Source organism: Diaphorina citri, unplaced genomic scaffold, assembly GCF_000475195.1.
Source record: "Diaphorina citri unplaced genomic scaffold, Diaci psyllid genome assembly version 1.1 scaffold542, whole genome shotgun sequence".
Taxonomy (NCBI): domain Eukaryota; kingdom Metazoa; phylum Arthropoda; class Insecta; order Hemiptera; family Psyllidae; genus Diaphorina; species Diaphorina citri.
In genome coordinates this window covers 35,560-59,853 of record NW_007377976.1, presented here as the reverse complement: position 1 = coordinate 59,853, position 24,294 = coordinate 35,560, and the positions used below count along the sequence as shown (strand labels likewise).

General features: G+C 37.6%; 2 protein-coding genes across 2 annotated transcripts; both read right to left on the bottom strand.

Moving 5' to 3' along the window:
* Nucleotides 1–220: 220 nt before the first annotated feature.
* On the bottom strand, nt 221–11,689 carry LOC103509904 (trypsin-like). The gene is made up of 7 exons (XM_026824098.1): nt 11,671–11,689; nt 5,735–5,897; nt 5,200–5,414; nt 4,852–4,914; nt 2,013–2,218; nt 1,633–1,645; nt 221–725 (listed from the first exon to the last, which is right to left on the bottom strand). The coding sequence occupies exons 1-7, from the start codon at nt 11,687–11,689 to the stop codon at nt 604–606; spliced, it is 801 nt and encodes a 266-aa protein (XP_026679899.1). The 3' UTR covers nt 221–603.
* Nucleotides 11,690–11,747: 58 nt separating this feature from the next.
* LOC103509903 (venom protease-like) lies at nt 11,748–15,210 on the bottom strand. Its single transcript, XM_008474533.1, has 4 exons — nt 15,207–15,210; nt 13,901–14,167; nt 12,394–12,444; nt 11,748–11,905 (listed from the first exon to the last, which is right to left on the bottom strand). The coding sequence occupies exons 1-4, from the start codon at nt 15,208–15,210 to the stop codon at nt 11,748–11,750; spliced, it is 480 nt and encodes a 159-aa protein (XP_008472755.1).
* Between the last annotated feature and the right edge of the window lie 9,084 nt (nt 15,211–24,294).

The window sequence follows — 24,294 nt, the reverse complement described above, 5'->3', positions numbered from 1 at the left end:
AATAGGTAACAGATCAATAAAACTTCGCTAAAACTTCAAAGGTGGCAAACTGGCAAACCACATTATTTTAAGGGTGGTACACAATGTAAATTTCCTACGTCTTCCCATGACAATACAACCAACGAACATCACTCTGGCTGTCAAATCAATCTTCAGCCTTTTACACATGCTACAATTTTCGTTAGGATCAAACCGAACAATAAATTTCCTTTCCATGCTTTGGCCTGATATTCTGAATGGAATTCTTTTGTCGGAAGCCTCATCATAATGATCAATAATGGTCAATGGTTGCTGTATTCTGACTCCGATAATTCACAGTCCACTGACGATAACGTGGATGGTCTCTGTTACTTTACAATGACTAGGAAATGACATCGACAGAACGTGGAGAAAGCACCTTCCCCTGTCAACGAGTAAGGAACATTTTGAGCGGCCTCACAGAAACACAAATGCGTCCAAAAGGGCCACACATTGGCTGAATAACACCGAAAGATGGCCCCATTCGAACCACATTTTGGCCTCACATAAAGATCACAAATTGGCCCAGTAATCCCACTATGATCTCAGCTCGTCTCAGTAAGATCATAGATTGGCCCAATAGAATCACAGGTTACAGGTACAGTCGTCTCCCAGTTGGGCATGGATCCAGTTCAGATAGTTTGCAACCCTTGTGTATACCCCTGGGTAGTTAGGACGGGCACAGCCCCGACCCCATGATACAATTCCTGGAAACAGAATTTCCAAATAATGTCAAAATTATTGATTAAAAAATTTACACCCATATTTATGAACAAAATGCTGGCTCTTAAGTTCGTGCTAAGCATAGTCTCAAGGCATTTGATTGGTCAATTTTGACTAAAATAATGTCAAAATTATTGATTAAAAAATTTAGTCTCAATTTCAAAATAATGTCAATATTATTGATTAAAAAATTTAGTCTATCTCCTCATTTGTTTTGTGTTGTGAAATCAACTTATAAAATAATCAACATCACAAGATTCGCAATTCGCAAATCTTAGTAGTACCTACCAAAGGAACTCTTTTAGTAGTCTCTTGCTATTGGTATGCTTTTTCTCCTCACATATGCATGTTCCGACTAAAAGTCGTTATATTATCGTCCATTGTTCGGGAGCCACGGGCCAGTTTTAACATAAATTTATGTACACACATGAACACTAATAGGTATTATGTACCTATGTATATAGGTAATACATTATAGTTCTATCAATCCCTATTCATAATTACCTACTAGCTTGAACACTCCTCATTTTCTTTTCTTTTTCCTTCAAATTTCCATTTCCTTTTCTTTATAACTCCAGACGTAAAGCCTATGGAAAGCATAAATTGTTCCGATGTTGTGAAGGCAATTGCCGTCACGAGACTGGGTTTCTCTTTACTCAAAGTCACAAACCAAATCAGCATGTTTCTCTCACCTCCACAGATCAGCCCACATAAATGTGTATAAGTACTCATGCCCTGAATTTCAATTCACTTTTAGAGGAAGCCGATCTATGAAGGTGAGAAAAACCTGCCGAATCGGTTCGTGTAAAGATACACAGGTACACAGGGCTGTAAGGCCTGGAGTACTGTCGTGTGCTCAGATAATTCAGTAATTCGTGTTCAACTACTCACCAATGACTTCCATCTTAAAAATCAATAAATTATTTTAATTGGTAACAGATCAATAAAACTTCGCTAAAACTTCAAAGGTGGCAAACTGGCAAACCAGATTATTTTAAGGGTGGTACACAATGTAAATTTCCTACGTCTTCCCATGACAATACAACCAACGAACACCACTCTGGCTGTCAAATCAATCTTCAGCCTTTTACACATGCTACAATTTTCGTTAGGATCAAACCGAACAATAAATTTCCTTTCCATGCTTTGACCTGATATTCTGAATGGAATTCTTTGGTCGGAAGCCTCATCATAATGATCAATAATGGTCAATGGTTGCTGTATTCTGACTCCGATAATTCACAGTCCACTGACGATAACGTGGCTTCCATCTTGCCCGGCCTCGCAACGGCTATCTGCAGAGGACCACCGCTGTCTCCCTGACAGGAGTCTCTCTTGCCCTCAGCATACCCGGCACACAACATATTGTTAGTGATCCGACTGGCACTGTAGCCCGCGCTCTTGCATTCCTCTTCGGACAGGATGGGCACTTCCACTTTGCGTAGGGAGTTTGCCGTCGGTTTTCGCTCGTCGAGACCTTACTTTTCAATGACTAGGAAATCACATCGACAGAACGTGGAGAAAGCACCTCCCCCTGTCAACTAATGAGGAACATTTTGAGCGGCCTCACAGAAACACAAATGCGTCCAAAAGGGCCACACATTGGCTGAATAACACCGAAAGATGGCCCCATTCAAACCACATTTTGGCCTCACATAAAGATCACAAATTGGCCCAGTAATCCCCCAGTATGATCTCAGCTCGTCTCAGTAAGATCATAGATTGGCCCAATAGAATCACAGGTTGTCCCAATCCGGATAACACATTGGCTCAATTCAAATCACAGGTTACAGGTACAGTCGTCTCCCAGTTGGGCATGGATCCAGTTCAGATAGTTTGCAACCCTTGTGTATACCCCTGGGTAGTAAAAAAAAAAAACGGTTATTGTGCCCGGATGGAACACTTTGCCCAGACTTCCCCTACGGACGGATCACTTTGCTCGGACTTCCCCTAAACATTTTCCGATTTTGAATTTTTTGTTCAGATTCCAAATTTCCAATAAGTAGTCATTAGGTGCTTTAGTTGTATTTTCCTTTCGGAATTTCCCGTCTCCTGAAGCTCGCTCCCCTTTTTTTACGGTTTAGTACAGGCTATCACTCCAAAAGAGGGAAAACGAGCTTCAGAAGAGGGAAAATTGCGAAAGAAAAAAATACGGCTTTCCTCGTATTATAGTTTCCATCCATCCATACGAATTCAACCTCCCTGGAGATTCTGGAGAAGTCTCTTGAAATCAAAGGATTTCAGAGCAGTTGTCCCATCTTAACTTGAATTATTCTCGCACGGAAAGTAAGTAAGTACTTGAATTATTTTCATGCGAAGTATCATATCTATGTACTTGGATTTGAAATAACATAACTATGTCGACATGTTTGTTATGAAATAATACACGCATCCATAACGCCTAGGCATACTAATGCACGGTAAGCGCGGCTTATGAATACATTAAAGCCTATTGTCGACTTGACTTTGAGAGAAAGGGGTTCTGAAATACGTTTGAGTAGCGTTACGGAACGGTGAGGAGTAGCCAGGTATTGCATTTTGTAATTTGCTAACGTATTATGAGTAAGGAAAACTACAATATGAGTAGCACTTAAAACTCGAGACAGGAGAGGAAACTAGGGCTAGTTGTCATTGAACTTGAAGATTAACCTAAACCATTAATTATCATATTGATAGATTCTGACGTGACTTTGTGAAGATTCCTCTTGAAATGAAGAACACAAATAGCTTTTACTCTTCACAGAAAAGTAAAAGCTATTTGTGTCCTCCATTAATTATCACTTCTGTATAGCTATAGGTACTAAGTACGAATTTCCTATATCAACAAGAGTGTCAACTTCTGAGCATGCTGTTCGAGAATGGTTTCCAAGCATATCCAGAAGTAACAAGAACTACACCAGGGAGCCAATACAGAATTGAATTGCTAAAACGGAGAAAAGTACTGCTAGACCAAATTTCCTTGTGGTAAAAAGCAACACGTTCAAATGGCTGACAACTAGCCCCTGTCCTCTGTAATTATATTCGCCACATCTCAGTTTAATCTCCTCATTTGTTTTGTGTTGTGAAATCAACTTATAAAATAATCAACATCATAAGATTCGCAAATCTTAGTAGTACCTACCTACCTACCAAAGGAACTCTTTTAGTAGTCTCTTGCTATTGGTATGCTTTTTCTCCTCACATATGCATGTTCCGATTAAAAGGCGTTATCAAGGAAAACTACAATATGAGTAGCACTTAAAACTCGAGACAGGAGAGGAAACTAGGGCTAGTTGTCATTCAACTTGAAGATTAACCTAAACCATTAATTATCACTTCTGTATAGGTACTAAGTACGAATTTCCTATATCAACAAGAGTGTCAACTTCTGAGCATGCTGTTCGAGAATGATTTCCAAACATATCCAGAAGTAACAAGAACTACACCAGGGAGCCAATACAGAATTGAATTGCTAAAACGGTGAAAAGTACTGCTAAACTAAATTTCCTTGTGGTAAAAAGCAACACGTTCAAATGGCTGACAACTAGCCCCTGTCCTCTGTAATTATATTCGCCACATCTCGGTTTATTGTTGTTCAGAGAACCGAGTGCAATCTAAATGGACTTTGTGTGAGCGTTTGATTGTTAGATAATAATCATTGTTTTTAATTGAAAAGAAACATAGCGGAACTTTTAGATGTAATGAAACATCTTGATAGCGCCATGAACATCAAAGAGGTCAGGAGATGGGCAAGAATAAAACGAACTGAATTAGAAATGGGAGCAATCTGAAACGGGGCCTAACTTTAGTGTTATCTCTTACCTTTTCTAAAACAAACTTTTCCCAAATTTAGACAAAGGATAACATACAATTTCAGTAATTGAATGAGGCTATGTACGCATATGAGGGGAAAGTATTTTAAGGGTCCCTTTTAAGGGTCATTTTTTCAGCCTACCTCAAGTAGGTAAACAATAAAATTATAGACGAGAGGAAAGTCGGATGTTTTCTTTATTTTATTACGAAGGACACGAGTAAAATGCCTTTTTACAGAATTACACCACTTAACGGAATCTTGTTTAACATCCCCACAACAATACAACTTTTTCCCCAACTTGAAAGAGGCCTACTTACTATTTCCAGGCAAGCAGGCAGGATGAATCTGTGGCGCTTCAAAGTCAACTCCTGATTCCATTTCTAGCAGGGCAATTATATGAGGGTGAAAGAAAAACCATGTACTCTTTGTGTAAACACCACAAGCATTGTATTTTAAGGGTCCCTTTTAAGGGTCAGTTTTTTCAGCCTACCTCAAGTAGGTAAACAATAAAATTATAGACGAGAGGAAGGTCGGATGTTTTCTTTATTTTATTACGAAGGACACGAGTAAAATGCCTTTTTATAGAATTACACCACTTAACAGAATCTTGTTTAACATCCCCACAACAATACAACTTTTTCCCAACTTGAAAAAGGCCTACTTACTATTTCCAGGCAAGCAGGCAGGATGAATCTGTGGCGCTTCAAAGTCAACTCCTGATTCCATTTCTAGCAGGGCAATATCGTTGTTAAAGTTGCTGAGGGAAAAGTCCGGGTGTCTGATGGCTCTCTTGACCTTACGAATGATGACTGGAACACTTTCGTTTTTCGAAAGCCGGTCGTGCTCGCCCAGAGTTACCTTGATTTCTTTTGGATTGACGCTGAAAAAGCCACAAGTGAATCAATGGATCAAAAAGGGATATCATTATCAAATCATCAGTAATAACGGTTTTCATTTCTCCTGGCCGTAGGTAATTTCTGCAGTTCGATTTTGTCCTCTAAGGATAGGTTTAACCAACTTTCTTTTTAGCCCCTAACAGCCTATTAGCTTAAGAGCCCTGTTGTGTTAAGTCTACACAAATCAAATGGAACTTAACAACAGACTGTTAGCTTAATAGGCCTTCTAGAGGCTAAAAAAATGTTGGTGAAACAGACGATAAGAAATCATCATGACAATTTTCCCTGCAATGACATGACGTACCCTTCAATACAATGAGCCGCAGTCAGGACATGTCTCTTGGCAATCAGAGTGGCACCACAGTAGAACTTTCCCTTCTTGGTGAGAGCGGCAATCCAAGGAAACTCGTGAAGTTTGGTGACATTTCCGCCGACAATCCTCTGGTTGCGTTCCACTTGTCCGCAAGCTGAAAGCCAATTAAGATCATTTTACTGAATGTCAACTGGTGAGGAAAGGTCTAATGGGACATCTGAATCATGTAAGGCCTTCGGAGCATTGTTTAAGGCCTGTCGCACATTGGGAACATTGTTTCGCGACGGTTAATAGTGTGGAGTATCCTGAAAATCCAAACCTATGATCATACAGACCTCTCAGTTGCACAACTATGTAGTTCACCTCCAGTGTGAGATTTGCATAGGTTTGGATTGTCAGGTGACGTCGACGAGATACTTTGAATGTGTGAGAGGCCTTAAAGTACGAAAATCGTTCTAACTATCATGTTCATTCCTCAGTTAGGACTCAGAATTGAAAGATATTATGCTAATAACTTGTCACGAGGGGAAACAGTACCAGAACAATTCATATTGACCAAGGTATCAGGTCAGACTAGCTGCCATGTCCTATTAACAATTATTATTATAATTCTATTAATTATGTAGGAATTTATTCCTCTGTTCATTGCACATTGGAGCGAATTCTGTTGACATTGGAAACAATTCTTTGGTAGGTAGGGTAGGTATCTATCTTGGTAGCAACATAGTATCTACCTACATAATTAAACAAACTATGAAAAGGTAGGTACCTAGGTGTTGGACTGTCAACATACATAATTATGGGATATAAAAATAAACAATATCTATTTTACTGCCCATTATTTATACCAATGTTAGTCATTATCTATGTAGTTATGTAGGTATCATAGGTACCTACTATCGAGAAGTGATATTGAATGCGCCTATGCACCCAGGTATTCCAGCATAGCAAGTTCAAAGAAGCAATGAATGGTCTATGTCATCTATTGTCATTTCAATGTCATTACCACTGACAAAAACAATGCGAAATCATCTCTAGGTCATTAGGCTATGGCTATTTCAATGTCATTACCACTGACAAAAACAATGCGAAATCATCTCTAGGTCATTAGGCTATGGCTTAGCATCATGATAACAGAAGGTTTTTACAGGCATTGTAAAGTACAAATAATAGGATGCTATGTGGAGACGAGATATGAATTTCCATAGGAGATACTGCCTAATAATACCATTTCCTCTTCCACTTATGTACCTAATGTGTGGAAAACACACCCAAGTCCCCAGACAACATTTATTGTGGCATTATGCCTGCCTTATCACCTTATCTACCAAGACCTTCTGAATTTCCTAAAAACTGGAGTAGGCCATGTTTGTCGTCGTTTGAACAAAACAATATTTCTCGGTGGTTGATAGCCCCAGTTGTAATTTGGCAAGAAAGATCGGAAAGACAGGTGGGAAGGTGAAAATTGCTGTAAAATATAAAAGAAAATTGATCATGTTAAGGGGAATTCTCGAAGAACTTACATGGATAAATGTGGGACACAGATGGCAAACTGTAGGTAAATTTGGAAGACTACACAAAATACTTCCACAAATCTTATGAGTAAAACCCTTCCCCCGAACAATTCTTTTGTAAGAAAATATTACAAAAAGAGTGTTACACGTGCTTTGGATATCTCAATCAAAATTACCTACTCTTGTAATGGATACATAATAGTTTCTTCATAATTCTAACAAACTCATAAGTCTCATAACCCCAAGGCCTCAAGGTAAAGGTACTTTGTCATTAGCTGAAGTTAAGACACAAGACTACTCTCTAATGTGCATTCCACCCAATAATTTAGAATGTTTACGTACACAAAACTAATCATAAAGTCAAATGAGTTATTAGTGTGTTCAATGAAGTTCGTAGCATGTCTCTTATAGAACGCAAGGAGGGAAGACGGCAGAATACAGAGCACGTGTAAGTGTCCTCTCAGCCCGGAGAGTTCAATTCCAATTCAGCCATGGAAAATTTCTCCAATTCCCAAACAAAGTCTTGCCAGAGTAGAAGGTGAAGTAACAATATTGAGAGCAAAATATAGGAAAAAAAATCATGTCTCTCAATAATTACATTGTGTTTACTCTCATTCAGCGCTGCATTTTAATTTTTTCTCACTCCCAGATATACACGACGGATTGATAGAATGAAATTCCAATCACGTATTTAGTTTTGATGTTTGTTTAAGTCACCATACATAGCTGTCTAATCCATTTATATTCTATAGAAAAAGAAGGAGAAGGAAATGAACAGATTTTTCCATGTCAAATTTTATCACCCGTTCTAGATTATCAGAAAATCAATTCCTCGATTGTCTAAACTATTATAAATATCTTCAAACATCAGGAAAATACCCCTTCCTTACTGTAATACTTACATGAGATGATCATGCCTTTAAGTAAACACACGTTATGTCGCGTCGCGTCATTAAAACATTTATACATAGCAAGAAAATTGATGTAAGGAAGGAATTCTCACCCTCCCCTTCTCGTAAAGAAGGGTTACAAAGAGGATTTGAGGAGTGGAAGTGGCAAAAGCATGCTGTGAAACACTGGCTTTGTTTACTTGAAAACTTAAAACAGCTTGTGCTATAAATTTACAATATAAACACCGTAAGGAAGTTCTTACTGGGAGAGATTTAATTGGGATAGTGAAACTCCTAATGAATTTATAATTAAAAACTTTTCTTCTTGAGCAACACACGGAGTTTGTCAGAAAATCCTTTGTAGGTAACTCTGTGAAGATATACATCGGGCAAGACATGGACGGATTGGACGGTTCTTGTGGATTTAAAGTATCTCTTCTTGAATTTCTTAATGCTATTGATATAAATATAAACAGACAGTTTGATTCCTCGTCTTTTGGAATCTTCATCAGTTTACAATTATTACCTATTGATGCCTAATGATGGAAAAATGAGAGTCCAGTGAAAGCATCAGGAGCAGCTTTTCAGTTCCGTATACCTTAGGAAGTAGAAAAAATATAATCTTGTCCTATTTGCTTGGACGTTGTGTCGTGTTTCAAACATTTCAAAGACATGCTTCAACCACTACTGAATAAAATTTTCCCCTTCATCCAACAGAATCTATACACTACTGAAAGTCTCATATTATTGACTAATGATAGCGATCTAGTTCATAGGTTCACACAAGTGGTTCAATTTCAAAGCTAGAGCTTTTGAAAAGCTTTCGCTAATATCCCTTCAGTATGAAGTTTTTATTGTGTAACTAAATCTCTTTCCACATTTTGTCCTGCATCGGTCACTTTTCTGTTAGCCTCATTTTCAATTGAATGTACAAGTGTATTGAAGTATGCAATATGCCCCGTAAAGAGCGTTTGGATTTTAACATTGCTTACTCTCGTTTTGGGAGAAAGGATTTCTACAGCCTGAAAGTGCTCAAATATATTAATTTGCTAGACATGGAAATCATGGAATAACCTTATTCGTCTTAAAATAGCTCTGAGCTCTTTTAAGACGGATAAGGTTACAAATGAAGATAATGAATATTTGTGTTCTGTCACCAAGATATATTCAATGTTTTTCTTTTTGTAAGAGCAAACCAAACAATCAGCGAAGCTCCTACAGCAAAACGAGGGGAACATGTTTGTATTTATTTTTCAACGGTACATCTTGGGCAGAATTTATTCTAATTCTCTCGTTGCATTTGTTTTAACATTGATGAGCTCATATCTCCCATTTAAATTTAATACCTACTTCCCCGGCTTTGATCAAGTTGGATAGGTTGCAATATGATATGATTGTGTAATGAACAGTGAAAAGTCCATTTCAAATGAACTGGGGAGCGTATCCTATGTACATACGGGCTTCGGACATTGCGTTTTTCAAATAATTTCAAAACTAATAAATGTTGGAATATAAAAATGCAAGCATTGGATTGATCATAGGAGAGATCAGTCAACCATAATCTTGATATAAAATATTATGAAACAGAATGATATACACCCACATTACCTAGGTACTTCTGTGTAGTGACATGGGGTGATGGGGCTATGGTTTGGTCCAAATAGCACTCTAGTATACTTCAAAAATCCCCGAAATACCTACTTCCCCGGCTTTGATCAAGTTGGATAGGTTGCAATATGATATGATTGTGTAATGAACAGTGAAAAGTCCATTTCAAATGAACTGGGGAGCGTATCCTATGTACATACGGGCTTCGGACATTGCGTTTTTCAAATAATTTCAAAACTAATAAATGTTGGAATATAAAAATGCAAGCATTGGATTGATCATAGGAGAGATCAGTCAACCATAATCTTGATATAAAATATTATGAAACAGAATGATATACACCCACATTACCTAGGTACTTCTGTGTAGTGACATGGGGTGATGGGGCTATGGTTTGGTCCAAATAGCACTCTAGTATACTTCAAAAATCCCCGAAATTTTTCTCAGGGAAAAAATAAATCAGCCAATTGCATACCATAAAAAGTAATAATACAAATCCATTGAAATAAAAGAGATAATTAATATGTTGTGAGTATTTTTTAAATGTTGAATCATTGTTGAGAAAATAAAGGTATCCCTATGCAAAATTCTTCACAAAAATTTGTTGCATTTAGAACTAACTACCTATTTAAACGGAACACGAGTATGTAGGTACAAATTATTATGTAGACATGGTAGGTATGCACCTACATTATACATATTTCTGTAACAGGTATAGGTACCTACCAAGTTATATGCTACATTCCTGGTGTGGACTAAATCATACGTATCTAGGTACCTATACATAGGATTTCGCAACAGATTCAGACAGTTTATGTAATTTCAAATAATTACACGCCTACTTTACACAATGAGCCCGTACTGTTTTCAGTTTTAATGAGTCCTGAACCTGATGCTCTCTGCAAAGTGAGCAGCTGTGTGCAATTATCTCACTGTTTAACTTTTCTTCCTTATTTTTACATTCGCAAAGGAAGCTTTCCCCCTGGAAAGTCTCACCCCTTCTACCAGACTTCGAACATAATTTTTCATTTGTTTATTTAAATAAATTTCGCCTTTCATGTATTTACATAATAAAATGATTCAGATGTGAACGCGCCAAGAGTTAAGCTTTTTAAAAAAGAAAACGTTCCGAGAATTTATGTTACCGAGAAAGTGGAAATCTGAGCGTAAATATTAGATTTCTATTTTAGAATAACATAACATAAGTCATAACTATTCATCAGTTACGTGTTGATTTTGCTGATATCTTTGAACTGAGTTGAGGAATAGGCAAAGTTCACACCGTTTCACTTACTTTTGGTTGTCAGCAGACTGCCCGCCAGTTTTGTTAAAGACATAGTCAAACTTATGTCTGCTGACGGTCAAAAGTAAATTGAACAGATATATTTGTAGTTGATATAAAGCTTCACAGTGTTACTGATTTTTCAAAGAGCTTTGCCCAAAATGCCATGACCATGACGTAATTCTTTACAAATTAGCTTGGAACAGATAGCCAAAAGCGGTCCTATTCTGTGACATAGACCGTATATGAGAACTCTTAATAATATGAACCTATTGCTGAGTTCTCTAGGAAGAAAAATAAAAAACTTTTGCTAAAATACTCTTTTTTAAGAAAGTTCATGTTTAATTTTCAGACTAAATTTTAGAGAAAGACTAGGAAAAAATTAGTCAATCAAGTTTTAATAATTTCTAAGTTCTTAAATTTTTTAATCATATGCAAATTTCCATTGAATGAGATGCGCTTGCCCTCAGTTTTTTGTTTGCTTGGATTGTCAGGTGACGCCGACGAGATACATACTTTGAATGTGTGAGAGGCCTTAAAATACGAAAATTGTTCTAACTATCAGGTTCATTCCTCAGTTAGGACTCAGAATTGAAAGATCTGGAAAGCTGGAAACACCTTTCAATCACTTACCGCAGTTGCAATGGTTCATCCTTTCAATGTCATTACCACTGACAAAAACAATGCGAAATCATCTCTAGGTCATTAGGCTATGGCCTAGCATCATGATAACAGAAGGTTTTTACAGGCATTGTAAAGTACAAATAATAGGATGCTATGTGGAGACGAGATATGAATTTCCATAGGGTCAGATCATCTACGTTGAAGTCGACTATAACATCTGAACTGTCCGATAGGAAGTGACTGGCTGAAGGGAGATCAAAGAAAGAACTTCTACCTTGGTCTTCAGGAGGTGGAGGAGGAGCATAGGGGTTGGGGACGTTTGGCCTCGGTGGTTCTATTTTTTTTATTTTTTCAACTTTTATGTGACAGTCTGCGCTCTATTTACCCATCTACTCCTTTACTACAAACCATATTTAGTATGAGAATATAATATTCAATACTATGTTTGGGGTATCCTATTTTGTTTGGTTTTGAAAATGTCAGTTTGTACTCACACTAACAGGTGACCCGGATGTGGCGATGACCAGTAGACTCGAGTGAAGAAGTAGGAAAGTCTGCATGGTGTCTGGAGAAGATCGAACTGGGAAGGCGTAGGAAAGACGAAGATGAACCTGCTGTTGCCACTTGAAGTGTTCCGACCGGACTGTGACACATTTTTATAGCTTTGAACTAATTGAGTGCGAGATGAGTGGCGAGAGAGTATGGGGATAGACCTCCATGTTATCCTATCACCTTGTGATAAGGACCTCGGGTAGAGCATACACACGTGGGAGACGATCCTTGCTGTGGAGAATAACAATAACGCATGCTAGATAGTGGAAACTATAGTAAACGCTGACACTGACATCGCGCGGTATCATCCGTGCGGTAGTAAATAATGCATGTCCTAGGAAATGTATGACGGGGTTTATGAATGAACGAGGCGTCATGTTCTCGTAAAAGCGAACACGTACACTTTGATTTTTCCTCACGTAACTATTTCGTGTGGAAAACTAGACATTTTCTTCAAAGAAAATTGTTAGTTTTTCACCATGGTGTTTTATGTTTTCTGCACGTTCCTTTTGGACTCATTGAGGGCTAAGATCAAAGTTTTGTCATTCTGATTTGAATTGATTTACAGGACCCTACTATCTCAGTTATTACGTTTTTGCGAACATCTTTTGATATAAGATCAGCGGTCTTTAAAGGATATATTTTAAAACTACAATTAGGTTATACCTAGGTTAGTGGGTCTAAAATATTAATATCCTCCTACTGAAAGTAAGCCTGTTATCTTATTGGCTTTTGGACTCATTGAGGGCTAAGATCAAAGTTTTGCCATTCTGATTTGAATTGATTTACAGGACCCTACTATCTCATTTATTACGTTTTTGCGAACATCTTTTGATATAAGATCAGCGGTCTTTAAAGGATATGTTTTAAAACTACAATTAGGTTATACCTAGGTTAGTGGGTCTAAAATATTAATATCCTCCTACTGAAAGTAAGCCTGTTATCTTATTGGCTTGCCAGAGTAGAAGGTGAAGTAACAATATTGAGAGCAAAATATAGGAAAAAAAATCATGTCTCTCAATAATTACATTGTGTTTACTCTCATTCAGCGCTGCATTTTAATTTTTTCTCACTCCCAGATATACACGAATTGCCAGAGTAGAAGGTGAAGTAACAATATTGAGAGCAAAATATAGGAAAAAAATCATGTCTCTCAATAATTACATTGTGTTTACTCTTATTCAGCGCTGCATTTTAATTTTTTCTCACTCCCAGATATACACGAGATTACTTTCAATTATCACCTACTGTAATATTCTATTCAACATTGGCACTTGAAATAGATGAGTCATTTCCACTCATATCGTCGTAATTCCTCATTTTCTTTTCTTTTTCCTTCAAATTTCCATTTCCTTTTCTTTATAACTCCAGACGTAAAGCCTATGGAAAGTATAAATTGTTCCGATGTTGTGAAGGCAATTGCTGTCACGAGACTGGGTTTCTCTTTACTCAAAGTCACAAACCAAATCAGCATGTTTCTCTCACCTCCACAGATCAGCCCACATAAATGTGTATAAGTACTCAACTACTCATGCCCTGAATTTCAAAAGTTCACTTTTAGAGGAAGCTGATCTATGAAGGTGAGAAAAACCTGCCGAATCGGTTCGTGTAAAGATACACAGGGCTGTAAGGCCTGGAGTACTGTCGTGTGCTCAGATAATTCAGTAATTCGTGTTCAACTACTCACCAATGACTTCCATCTTGCCCGGCCTCGCAACGGCTATCTGCAGAGGACCACCGCTGTCTCCCTGACAGGAGTCTCTCTTGCCCTCAGCATACCCGGCACACAACATATTGTTAGTGATCCGACTGGCACTATAGCCCGCGCTCTTGCATTCCTCTTCGGACAGGATGGGCACTTCCACTTTGCGTAGGGAGTTTGCCGTCGGTTTTCGCTCGTCGAGACGTCCCCAGCCCGCCACTATGCCGATCTTCCCCGTGTAGTTGGCTTCATCTGGGGAAGGAAAAAAATCGTGGTAGGTCGGAACAAAACGATTATTGTGCCCGGATGGAACACTTTGCCCAGACTTCCCCTACGGACGGATCACTTTGCCCGGACTTTCCCTAAACATTTTCCGATTTTGAATTTTTTGGTCAGATTCCAAATTTCCAATAAGTAGTCATTAGGTGCTTTGATTGTATTTTCCTTTCGGAATTTCCCGTCTTCTGAAGCTCGCTCCCCTTTTTTTTATGGTTTAGTACAGGCTATCACTCCAAAAGAGGGAAAACGAGCTTCAGAAGAGGGGAAATTGCGAAAGAAAAATACGGCTTTCCTCACATTAGTTTTCATCTATCCATACGAATTCAACCTCCCTGGAGATTCTGGAGAAGTCTCTTGAAATCAAAGGATTTCAGAGCAGTTGTCCCATCTTAACTTGAATTATTCTCGCACGGAAAGTAAGTAGGTAAGTACTTGAATTATTGTGATGTGAAATATCATATCTATGTACTTGGATTTGAAATAACATAACTTTTTTTTTCGAATAAGGCGTTTTAACTCTGGAATCCTAGGTCGTTCACGCCAGCAACATAACTTTGTCGGCATGTTTGTTATGAAATAATACACGCATCCATAACGCCTAGGCATACTAATGCACGGTAAGCGCGGCTTATGAATACATTAAAGCCTAAAGTCGTTATATTATCGTCCATTGTTCGGGAGCCACGGGCCAGTTTTAACATAAATTTATGTACACACATGAACACTAATAGGTATTATGTACCTATGTATATAGGTAATACATTATAGTTCTATCAATCCCTATTCATAATTACCTACTAGCTTGAACAGAAATAATTTCAAAGAAATTTTTACCTGTTTATTTTTGGATAATCATGACTTCCATAAAACTCGTGAAAAAAATGCCTGCACGAAAAGCTGGAAACTCGTGGCGGAAAATCCTACCTCATTGGAAATAATTCTACGTTAGAAATTAAAGTGACATGTGTGACAATTTAAGTAAATCGATATGAAATTTACAATTTAGACGTACCCATCTTTGATCATCTTATAACAATTAGGTATCATACGTCATCTTCAACACGTGAACTCACATGACGTGATGGTAGTGTGGCTGTCCTGAACGAAATTACCTACAATATTATGGGAAAACTTCGAACCACATCTTCCTGACTCCCCATGAGTTCACGTGACGTGATGGTAGTGTGGTTCTACCTTCAGTTGAACCTTTTCACCGATTGACCATCTGTAAGGTAGTGACCCCAACCCATCAGTTACGGCGCACGGAGGAAGGAAAATCTAGTTTGTCTAGGCTAGAAAGACGTCTCGGCACAATATAGGTCAAACTACATCTTCCTGACTCCCCATGAGTTCACGTGACGTGATGGTAATGTGGTTCTACCTTCAGTTGAACCTTTTGAAAGACAACGATTGACCATCTGATAAGGTACCCCAACCCATCAGTTACGGCGCACGGAGGAAGGAAAATCTAGTTTGTCTAGGCTAGAAAGACGTCTCGGCACAATATAGGTCAAACTTACTTTCAATTATCACCTACTGTAATATTCTATTCAACATTGGCACTTGAAATAGATGAGTCATTTCCACTCATATCGTCGTAACCTTACAGTCATTGTTAAATTTGTTAGCAAGTTTGCGACTTGTAAATTTTTGATCAATATTTTTTCTGTGGAAATTGATGTTTCAACTATTTGCCTTATGGCATGTGGCCCTGAAATTTCGTCAATTTTCTTTCTCCTTCATCATCTTCTTCTTCTACGGATTACCAATAACCTTCAATTAAACACAAATCCACATGGGGAGCACAGTCTTTGCAGCTGAAGTTTCCGGCAGTTATTATATCTATTTCCTGATTTTGTGTCTTGTTGCTAAAAGGTCGAACGTCTGCTCCTTTCTTTCCGAAGATCAAAGTGCTGCATTTATGTCGAGAACTGACGCTGGCAATAAATATTTCGACTTTATTCTGATGACGAGAAAATAAAAACAGAAATGATTTTCATGTAACTTACTAAAAGGATGTATAATAAAGTCGATGAAATAATGTCAGAAGACAGACAGCGAAAGGTTTTTATGTATGAAAGACTGGAAAACCTTTTCTCCCGATCATATCTTTCTGCTTTTCATTTCATTGTTCTGTATAGTTTTTATTTAGGTTGATGTACGGTATACCTATTTCTTCTCCCTTTTTTATCAAATGCATTTTCATTTTATAGTTTTTAGATACAGAAATAACAAAATACCAACCTACTTTCTTTCCAGCATTTCAAGATCTGCGAACAGACAAAAGTTCCCGGCTGTCTTATTGTCTGTTATCCGAAACGTTTGAAATGAGCACCAACAGTTACAATTTAACAAGTGACAAAAAGGATAATTTATCAAACTTTTTGAAAATTATGAAATTGAAAAGGCAAGTTCCATGAACTGTTCAAAGTTCTGTGAGCTCCCCAGAGTACTATCAAGTCGTAACATCCAGGGCCGTTGTGAGGAAGATGGAAAAGCAGGGAATCACCTTGTTTTTCCTTAGAAGTCACATCAGGACTTTATACCTATTTCTTCTCCCTTTTTTATCAAATGCATTTTCATTTTATAGTTTTTAGATAAAGAAATAACAAAATACCAACCTATTTTCTTTACAGCATTTCAAGATCTGCGAACAGACAAAAGTTCCCGGCTGTCTTATTGTCTGTTATCCGAAACGTTTGAACTGAGCACCAACAGTTACAATTTAACAAGTGACAAAAAGGATAATTTATCAAACTTTTTGAAAATTATGAAATTGAAAAGGCAAGTTCCCATCAGGACTTGTCACCTCGTCTTTCCCCAAGGACTTTAAAGGTGTGTCCAAACATAGTCGACCGACTGTTGATTGACGAGGTGAATCTAAGTTGTCGAGGCAGTGTGGTTGACATCGATCGACGGCCAGTCGACAATGTGGAAACACCTTAAGAGAGCTCAATTGCCTTGGCAAATTTGAGCGCACTTCACATTACTCCGGAAAACCCGGCAGAATGTGATGCATGTCAGTGTCAGGTCGGCCACCAAGCCAGATAAAAACCACGATCAACATTGTTTAATCTTAGTGGTGAACCGCCACTCCATACTTCCCTATTTTCCCCTCCAATCCCTCCTTTTTCCCTCTCCTCTTCTCCATTTCTCCTCCCCTCTTCTCAATTCCTCCTCCTTCTTCCTCTCCCTTCTTTTTCTTCTTCTCCTCCGTCATTTCCCCTCCTTCCTTTTTTCCTTTCTGGAAATAAGTCGTAAGTGTTCCTTATCTGTCACGAGCTTTAGGGCAGGGTGGGGGAAAAGAAGGTCAGAGGGTTACTCGTATTGGATGTCATGAATTTTAATGACAGTTCAATTCTCTGGTAGTGATGCGGGGCCAACTAGGACACGGACGGGCGGGTTTCCTTCAACACCAGAATCAACTTGAATTTCTCTTTTCTGTTGAAAGATTTTTGTTTCACATCCTGATATCCATTTCAACTGATGAAAGATATTTGCTTGAGAATCGCCTTTAATATGAATAACTTGATGACTTTGTCTAATGCAGAAAGATTTTGCCTTCACATCTTGACGTCTTCTTCAACAGTTGAAGGATGTCTGCTTGAAGATTGGCTTAACATGAGTCTTCTTCACCTGTAGAAAGCTTCTGGTTGGAAGATACACACTCACTGAGGTTGTCTCAGTTGTTGGTGACTCCTGAGTCTGGAATAATTTCTCCAGTTGTGTGCTCACTTGTTGAAATATTGTGATTTATTGTGTCTGATATGATTATTCTTCTTGTTACGGAAGAATCAACTTGAATTTCTCTTTTCTGTTGAAAGATTTTTGTTTCAGATCCTGATATCCATTTCAACTGATGAAAGATATTTGCTTGAGAATCGCCTTTAATATGAATTAACTTGATGACTTTGTCTAATGCAGAAATATTTTGCCTTCACATCTTGACGTCTTCAACAGTTGAAGGATGTCTGCTTGAAGATTGGCTTACATGAGTCTTCTTCACCTGTAGAAAGCTTCTGGTTGGAAGATACACACTCACTGAGGTTGTCTCAGTTGTTGCTGACACCATGGTGACTCCCGAGTCTGGAATAATTTCTCCAGTTGTGTGCTCACTTGTTGAAATATTGTGATTTATTGTGTCTGATATGATTATTCTTCTTGTTACGGTTTGAACTTGAGTAATTAAGAAATCTCTAAGGTCAGCAGGAGCAGTGGCGGTGGTATCACTTTCTATATTCACCACAGGGGTGGTCGATAACTCACTGATACCAAACACACTCAGATGACTGGGATCTATTAGAACTTGGATGACTATTGTTTCTTGCTGAAATATTGTGGAGTTACGTACCGAAAAGAAAGTAGTGAAGTAAGGAGTAAAATCTTTGAAATCGCGATGAATGGGGCAAAATTCTACGTGGTAGTCTCAAATGAGACATGCTAAGAGATGGAGATATATTGAAGTCATATTCAGTTGTTTTACAACAGAAGGTATGTACCTCTTTGAAATCTTTGCTGCTTCACTTTTATCACAATCAATTAATGACATCTAATGAAAGAAACTGTAAATAGCTACCTACTTACGAAAAAGTTTGGAAATTGGAAACTAGAACAATGATTGAAAATTGAAAAATTAGGAACTCTCTAATTCTTCCATTCTTAATCTTTTGATCATCAGATTAACTAGGTTCATTGAATCACATGTGTTACAGAAGTTGTACTCGGAACGATCATCAAATAAAGCTTATGACAGAATTTGGAGGCAGACTTTCTTTTTCACCTTTTCCCATGTTCAGAAGGGCTCAAATCCCTCAATTAGTCCTAAGGTATTTGTTTCGGACAGGATTTGCACTCGAAAAGATGAAAATAAATCTCTCTGGACCATGCCTGATGTAAGAATCACGTGAACTTGTGCATTGTTTTATCCCATGCTCACCGCGTGTGATCTTCCAATATCTTGTCTCCCGTGAGGACGCCTTGACAATATGTTTCATCGAGAGTATCTCCTAGCTTGGTGTGGCCATGGCCTTGCAGTTGGACCCCCAAAATTCTAAAGAGAAATTACCTAGACCTGCATCTAGAACCAAGACATTGAAACCATGTCCTACCCAGCGGAGAGCGTTGGATACCTAGATTATGTTTAGTCAATGGGATTAGTCTTATAGACTTCCAGCTAGGTATTTGGGAGTTTGTCTCCTGTTGCCGGTTTAGATGTCATTGTTGAATTGTTTCTGACTACAACGTCCGGTAGGTACCTACCTACATTTTAATCTGTGACTGGCAATATGAGATCCAATACAGGTACGAATTTCGTTGGATATCTTGATTTTAATATCAGTTATTACTAGCCTTTAAGCTTTAGGTAATACATAGGTACGTACTCATTATCGGTTGCATGTAGAGGTTTTATATTTTAAAAACGATGATAATGTTATGATCAATATTTAACTTTTATGGCTCATTTGAAAACTTTTTCTTACCAAGCGCATCTTGTCACAGTTCTAAACGAAAGTTTTAAATCCAATAAAATGATAATGAGCACACCATATCATACATAACTTATGTTTTAATCAAACAGATTACTGATTTACTGGCAATAGTATCTGCAAAAGGTATTTTTGCTCCAAACAAGTATGAATTGCAAGGATACACAATTCTCAATGTTTCCAGTCAGTTTGCATCTTTCATCCAATCCTTTCCATTCACTTATCTTTCGTGTTCATCTTCAAAATTGCTTTTCGGAAAAGACCATAAAAAAGTTTGCAAAGTTCTGGAGCGAACGACGAATTTTAGTACAAGTTTAACCGAAAAGTCTTTAATAAGGATGACAGACAAGTTGGAAGACATAAAATGTTTACGACTGCTGAAAAATAAGTCCAAGATGATAATGAAGACTAGGAATATGGCGACCAAACTTCTCCTTACAGACATTTAACAAAGATAATAGGAAAATTGCTTGGCAAGCACTTATACAGTGTTGCACAGTCGCTTTCGATAAGTACTTTTCTCGGAGATTTCGATGTTTTCGACTCAGTTTTCTGTCCATTATGTTGATGTCGTCCATAAGTTTGTCTGGATGAATTTTCAGTGCAGTGAGGATTCTCTTTGGGAACTAATCACCTACCTACATACTTTAGGTATAAAAATGAGGTATGTTATCTGGTAAACTTATCAATTATTTATTGAATAAATCACAACTATGTACAAATTTGGAACCATCCTGTCAACATGTTTACTTGTATATTCTCATTAGGTAATGTTGTAGGTTGTACCAAGATTGCATTCAACTCAATTTCCATTGCCTACATGATTACTGGATAGAGAGCTAGAGAAATGTATGTAGGTAGGTATATCGTGTACATGTACATGAATAAAAAGTTCACCAAATCACAATTTAAATACGGACTTAGATCTGGCGTATTTTTCTCGATTCGTAAAATTAAAAATAAAGGTATAGGTACATGTAAAATAACTAGAATAGGTACGTATTTATCTTACCGGAACTGTACAATTAATTCAACAAGTCTACAGAAATGCAAATTCGCGAATGTTGTCTCAATCAATCAGAAGTATCAGCAAGCAACCGGAAACAACAGATTAATAAAGCTAAAATATGAACTAACTAAAAAACAACACCGAGCACCTGCTAAGTAGCGTTTAAACTGATTAATTGAACCATTTGTTCTCACTCAGGTACCAAAACTAAGAAAACGTCTTGAGACAAAAGATGACAATGAAATCCACTAAATTGATTTTTAACATTTTAAAAACGGAACGGTTTATTTTGAAATTAAATACGAAATGTGCTATTGGAACTTTGGCAAGAGGGGAAGTATACGATGTAGAGAAGCTTGGCCTGAAGATAGGCAGACACCTAACACTTTCTCCTGAAACAGGGAAGTGGGGTGTCCACGCTATAAATGATAAGGATCTGCACACAACACAACATGATACCAGTGGTCTCAAGATCAGAGATACCTATAGTGGCACAATAGAGTATAAATGGAAAGTGACCCAAGTACCTGAAGCAATACAGCGTACTTCAAGTTACATCACACTTGAGGTCACTATTTTCGTAATGTTTTTGATAAGGTCAACCATAGTGCTTGTTAGCTTCGCGTTAAATACTTTGAACTCTTCAACCTTTTGCTGCAGGCAACTTCCTGAAGATGTAGGTAATAGTTGTTTTTGAGATCTTCTTCTGTGTTTGCCTCAAACATACTTACCTAATTACTTATCATTGTAAGGCCGTGATTTCATAACGGCAATTTTCAAGTCTTACGACGTGACATCACACGACATCTCTATGCAATTTAATGATGGTAAGTATGAAAAATTCGGATGTAGTGTAACCACAAAAACAGGAAATACCAATCTACTGCAGCGTACTTTCTATCTATCCAATTTATGCAATCATTACTTATGGAAAAACCAAAGTGTGTAGTCAAGTACCTACCTATCTAATTAGGTATTAAAGTGCATCTCAGTGATCTATGATAGTGATAATGCTTAGGAAAACAATTCGGCAATCTACAATATTTTTGTTGTAAATGAGTCTAACGAGTAAATGAGATATTTTCGTTTCTCACTATTCCATTCAGTAAAACCTTGAGAACTGTTTAGAAATCCAATGCACTAATAATCATGAATACCCAATTGGTATTTCCTAATTGCAGAACTCCGTTACGTGATAAAGGGACATTCATGTTTACGGCTGAAGTTAATGCAAACTAACCTTGGATCTTGGACGTTGGGAGATTACAGTTGTTCAGGTGTTGCATTTGACCTTATAAATGACAACTAAGGCAACTAGATCCGTCAATCTGGTCCAATTGAGTCAAGATCACACTGATTTTCTAATCTTCTTGAAGCTGACGATGGCCTTGCACTGCCAGAATGCATTTCTCTACAGAATGTAACAAGACATCCTTTTTTCGAAAACTTTTTAAATGAGAGATTATGGCATTTTAAAATGGCCATATTGTAACTTGCTTCGAGAGCAAAGTACAAAATTAGTGCGCGGGATTGTGTTTTCCTTTGGTTGATTATATCATTAGCTGTTTGTTGGGGGGATAGACAATTTAATCGTCTGGTTGTCTGCTCATGTGCACACCGTCATTTCTGATTAAAGTCAAATTTTTATTGTTTTTTAGACAGTCTTCTAGCATATCCCCTTTATTAATTTATCTTACAAACGTAACATTCACATTCTTATTTTAAAGACAGTCATTTAGTTAACTTATGTGAAGAGCTCTCCTCTGATAGTCTCAATACTACATTCTTGTTTTTATACCCAGCAACAACTACTCCCGTTACTACACAGGGAACAATTGAGAAGTTTTATGCTACAATAAAAGATTCTACTAGACACTGGGGCAAAAAAATATTCACTGATATAAATGGGAGAGTTATAAAAACAAATGATAATATTAACCCAAGACCCAAGGAGTCGTGTAAACATTCCCTAGTCGGTAGAAGTGGGGAAGATGTGTCGGGCGAAACTTGGGAGATTAGGAAGCGAGAAAAGCGATTCTTTATTAACAAACGTAACTGATCTCTTAGACAGTATCTACCTCAACCATCTCAATTCCTAATTGATTTGTTATTATAACCTTATAACCAAATCCTAAGAGTGCCTAACTGATTTGTTCCGCTATGGCAGCATAATATCTCGGATTTCAAATGATCTTCTAAGCTAAGATTGAATCTCATGAAAAGTATAGGCGTGGATTTTGTCCATCCTGACAAAATCAAAGTTAATGGTACATCAGTTAATCATATACATATCTGTCTTGTGCAAGTACTGACTTGGCCTTCCCGAAAGGTCAAACTTTGAACCTCGTTTACCCCACATTTCCCTACTTGCCAGTTTCTCAACGCAGACACACCAGACTAGAGCGCATCATTGTTTTAGTGCACAACATAATACAAAAGATATTTAGAAACGTAATGCGTTTGTTCATAAAAGTCAAAGCATATTTTCCAGGAGCACACACACAACACACATACAGATTAAGATATACATATACATCTATAGTCATCCTTCCTCGGGTATATGTTAAACCTTATCCAGGGAAGTGAAGTCATAAAAGTCTAAAGTAACTGCTCCGGCATTAACTTGGATGAGAAACTCATCCACATCTCCACACAGCATGTATTATTATTGCACTTGTGTCATCCAATACGCTGCCATAAACAATAAACTTCTACATGGCCCATACATTACTTGTACATAAAGTGTGAAAGCTTTTGCTGATGGAAAAATGTGTCCGTCTTGGGGAGAGAAGCTGCGAGCACTTTTATTTGCTTGACATGTTTATTAATAACCTTTCACCGTGGACCAGTTGAATGGTGTTATCACATAGCTAGGTAACATAGAGTGTAATATGATACAAGATTCTTAATGCAGTCTTTGATTTAGAACACAATACACGACAACACGAGGAGCTAAGAAAAATGTGTCCGTCTTGGGGAGAGAAGCTGCGAGCACTTTTATTTGCTTGACATATTTATTAATAACCTTTCACCGTGGACCAGTTGAATGGTGTTATCACATAGGTAGCTAGACTAGCTAGGTAACATAGAGTGTAATATGATACAAGATTCTTAATGCAGTCTTTGATTTAGAACACAATACACGACAACACGAGGAGCTAAAACAGGTACACGGAAGTTGATATTTTGTGTTTGGGTGGAAGAGTGTCCTTCACTAGAAGAAAGCCAGAAAAATACCCAAGAAGAAATCGGGATGAATGGAAATCACACTTAAAATAGCAACAATAGGATTCAAGGATGCTTTAATTGCAGAGAACACTACTGAAAATAATTATGATCTTTTGAAACTGAATTGGTAATTTTGAAGAAACATTATGTATTGTAATATTATAACATTAGAATTTGCAGTAGACTAGTAAAATGTAGAAGATACCTACATCAACTCACCCATCTTCTCCAGAAGAGTACCGCACAGGGTTCATACATCATATTTGCAGACACTAATGTAGGTATGTTGTCGAAGCTAGCTCAATAACAGCAATGCTAGCAAACAACTCATAATAATATGACAACGTAGTTAAAAATTTCATTAAAACATAACTCAC

Bases quoted from the DNA above. Each gene is read 5' to 3' on its own strand.
- LOC103509904 (XM_026824098.1), bottom strand. The intron at 5,415-5,734 runs GTACGTCATGTC...TGGCTTTTTCAG, and splicing joins GCGGCTCATTGTATTGAAGG to CGTCAATCCAAAAGAAATCA. The intron at 2,219-4,851 runs GTAAGTAGGCCT...TTGAAAAGTAAG, and splicing joins TGCCTGCTTGCCTGGAAATA to GTCTCGACGAGCGAAAACCG.
- LOC103509903 (XM_008474533.1), bottom strand. The intron at 12,445-13,900 runs GTGAGTAGTTGA...TATTCTCCACAG, and splicing joins GGGCAAGATGGAAGTCATTG to CAAGGATCGTCTCCCACGTG. The intron at 11,906-12,393 runs GTGATAGGATAA...ATCTCCCTTCAG, and splicing joins CCCGAGGTCCTTATCACAAG to CCAGTCACTTCCTATCGGAC.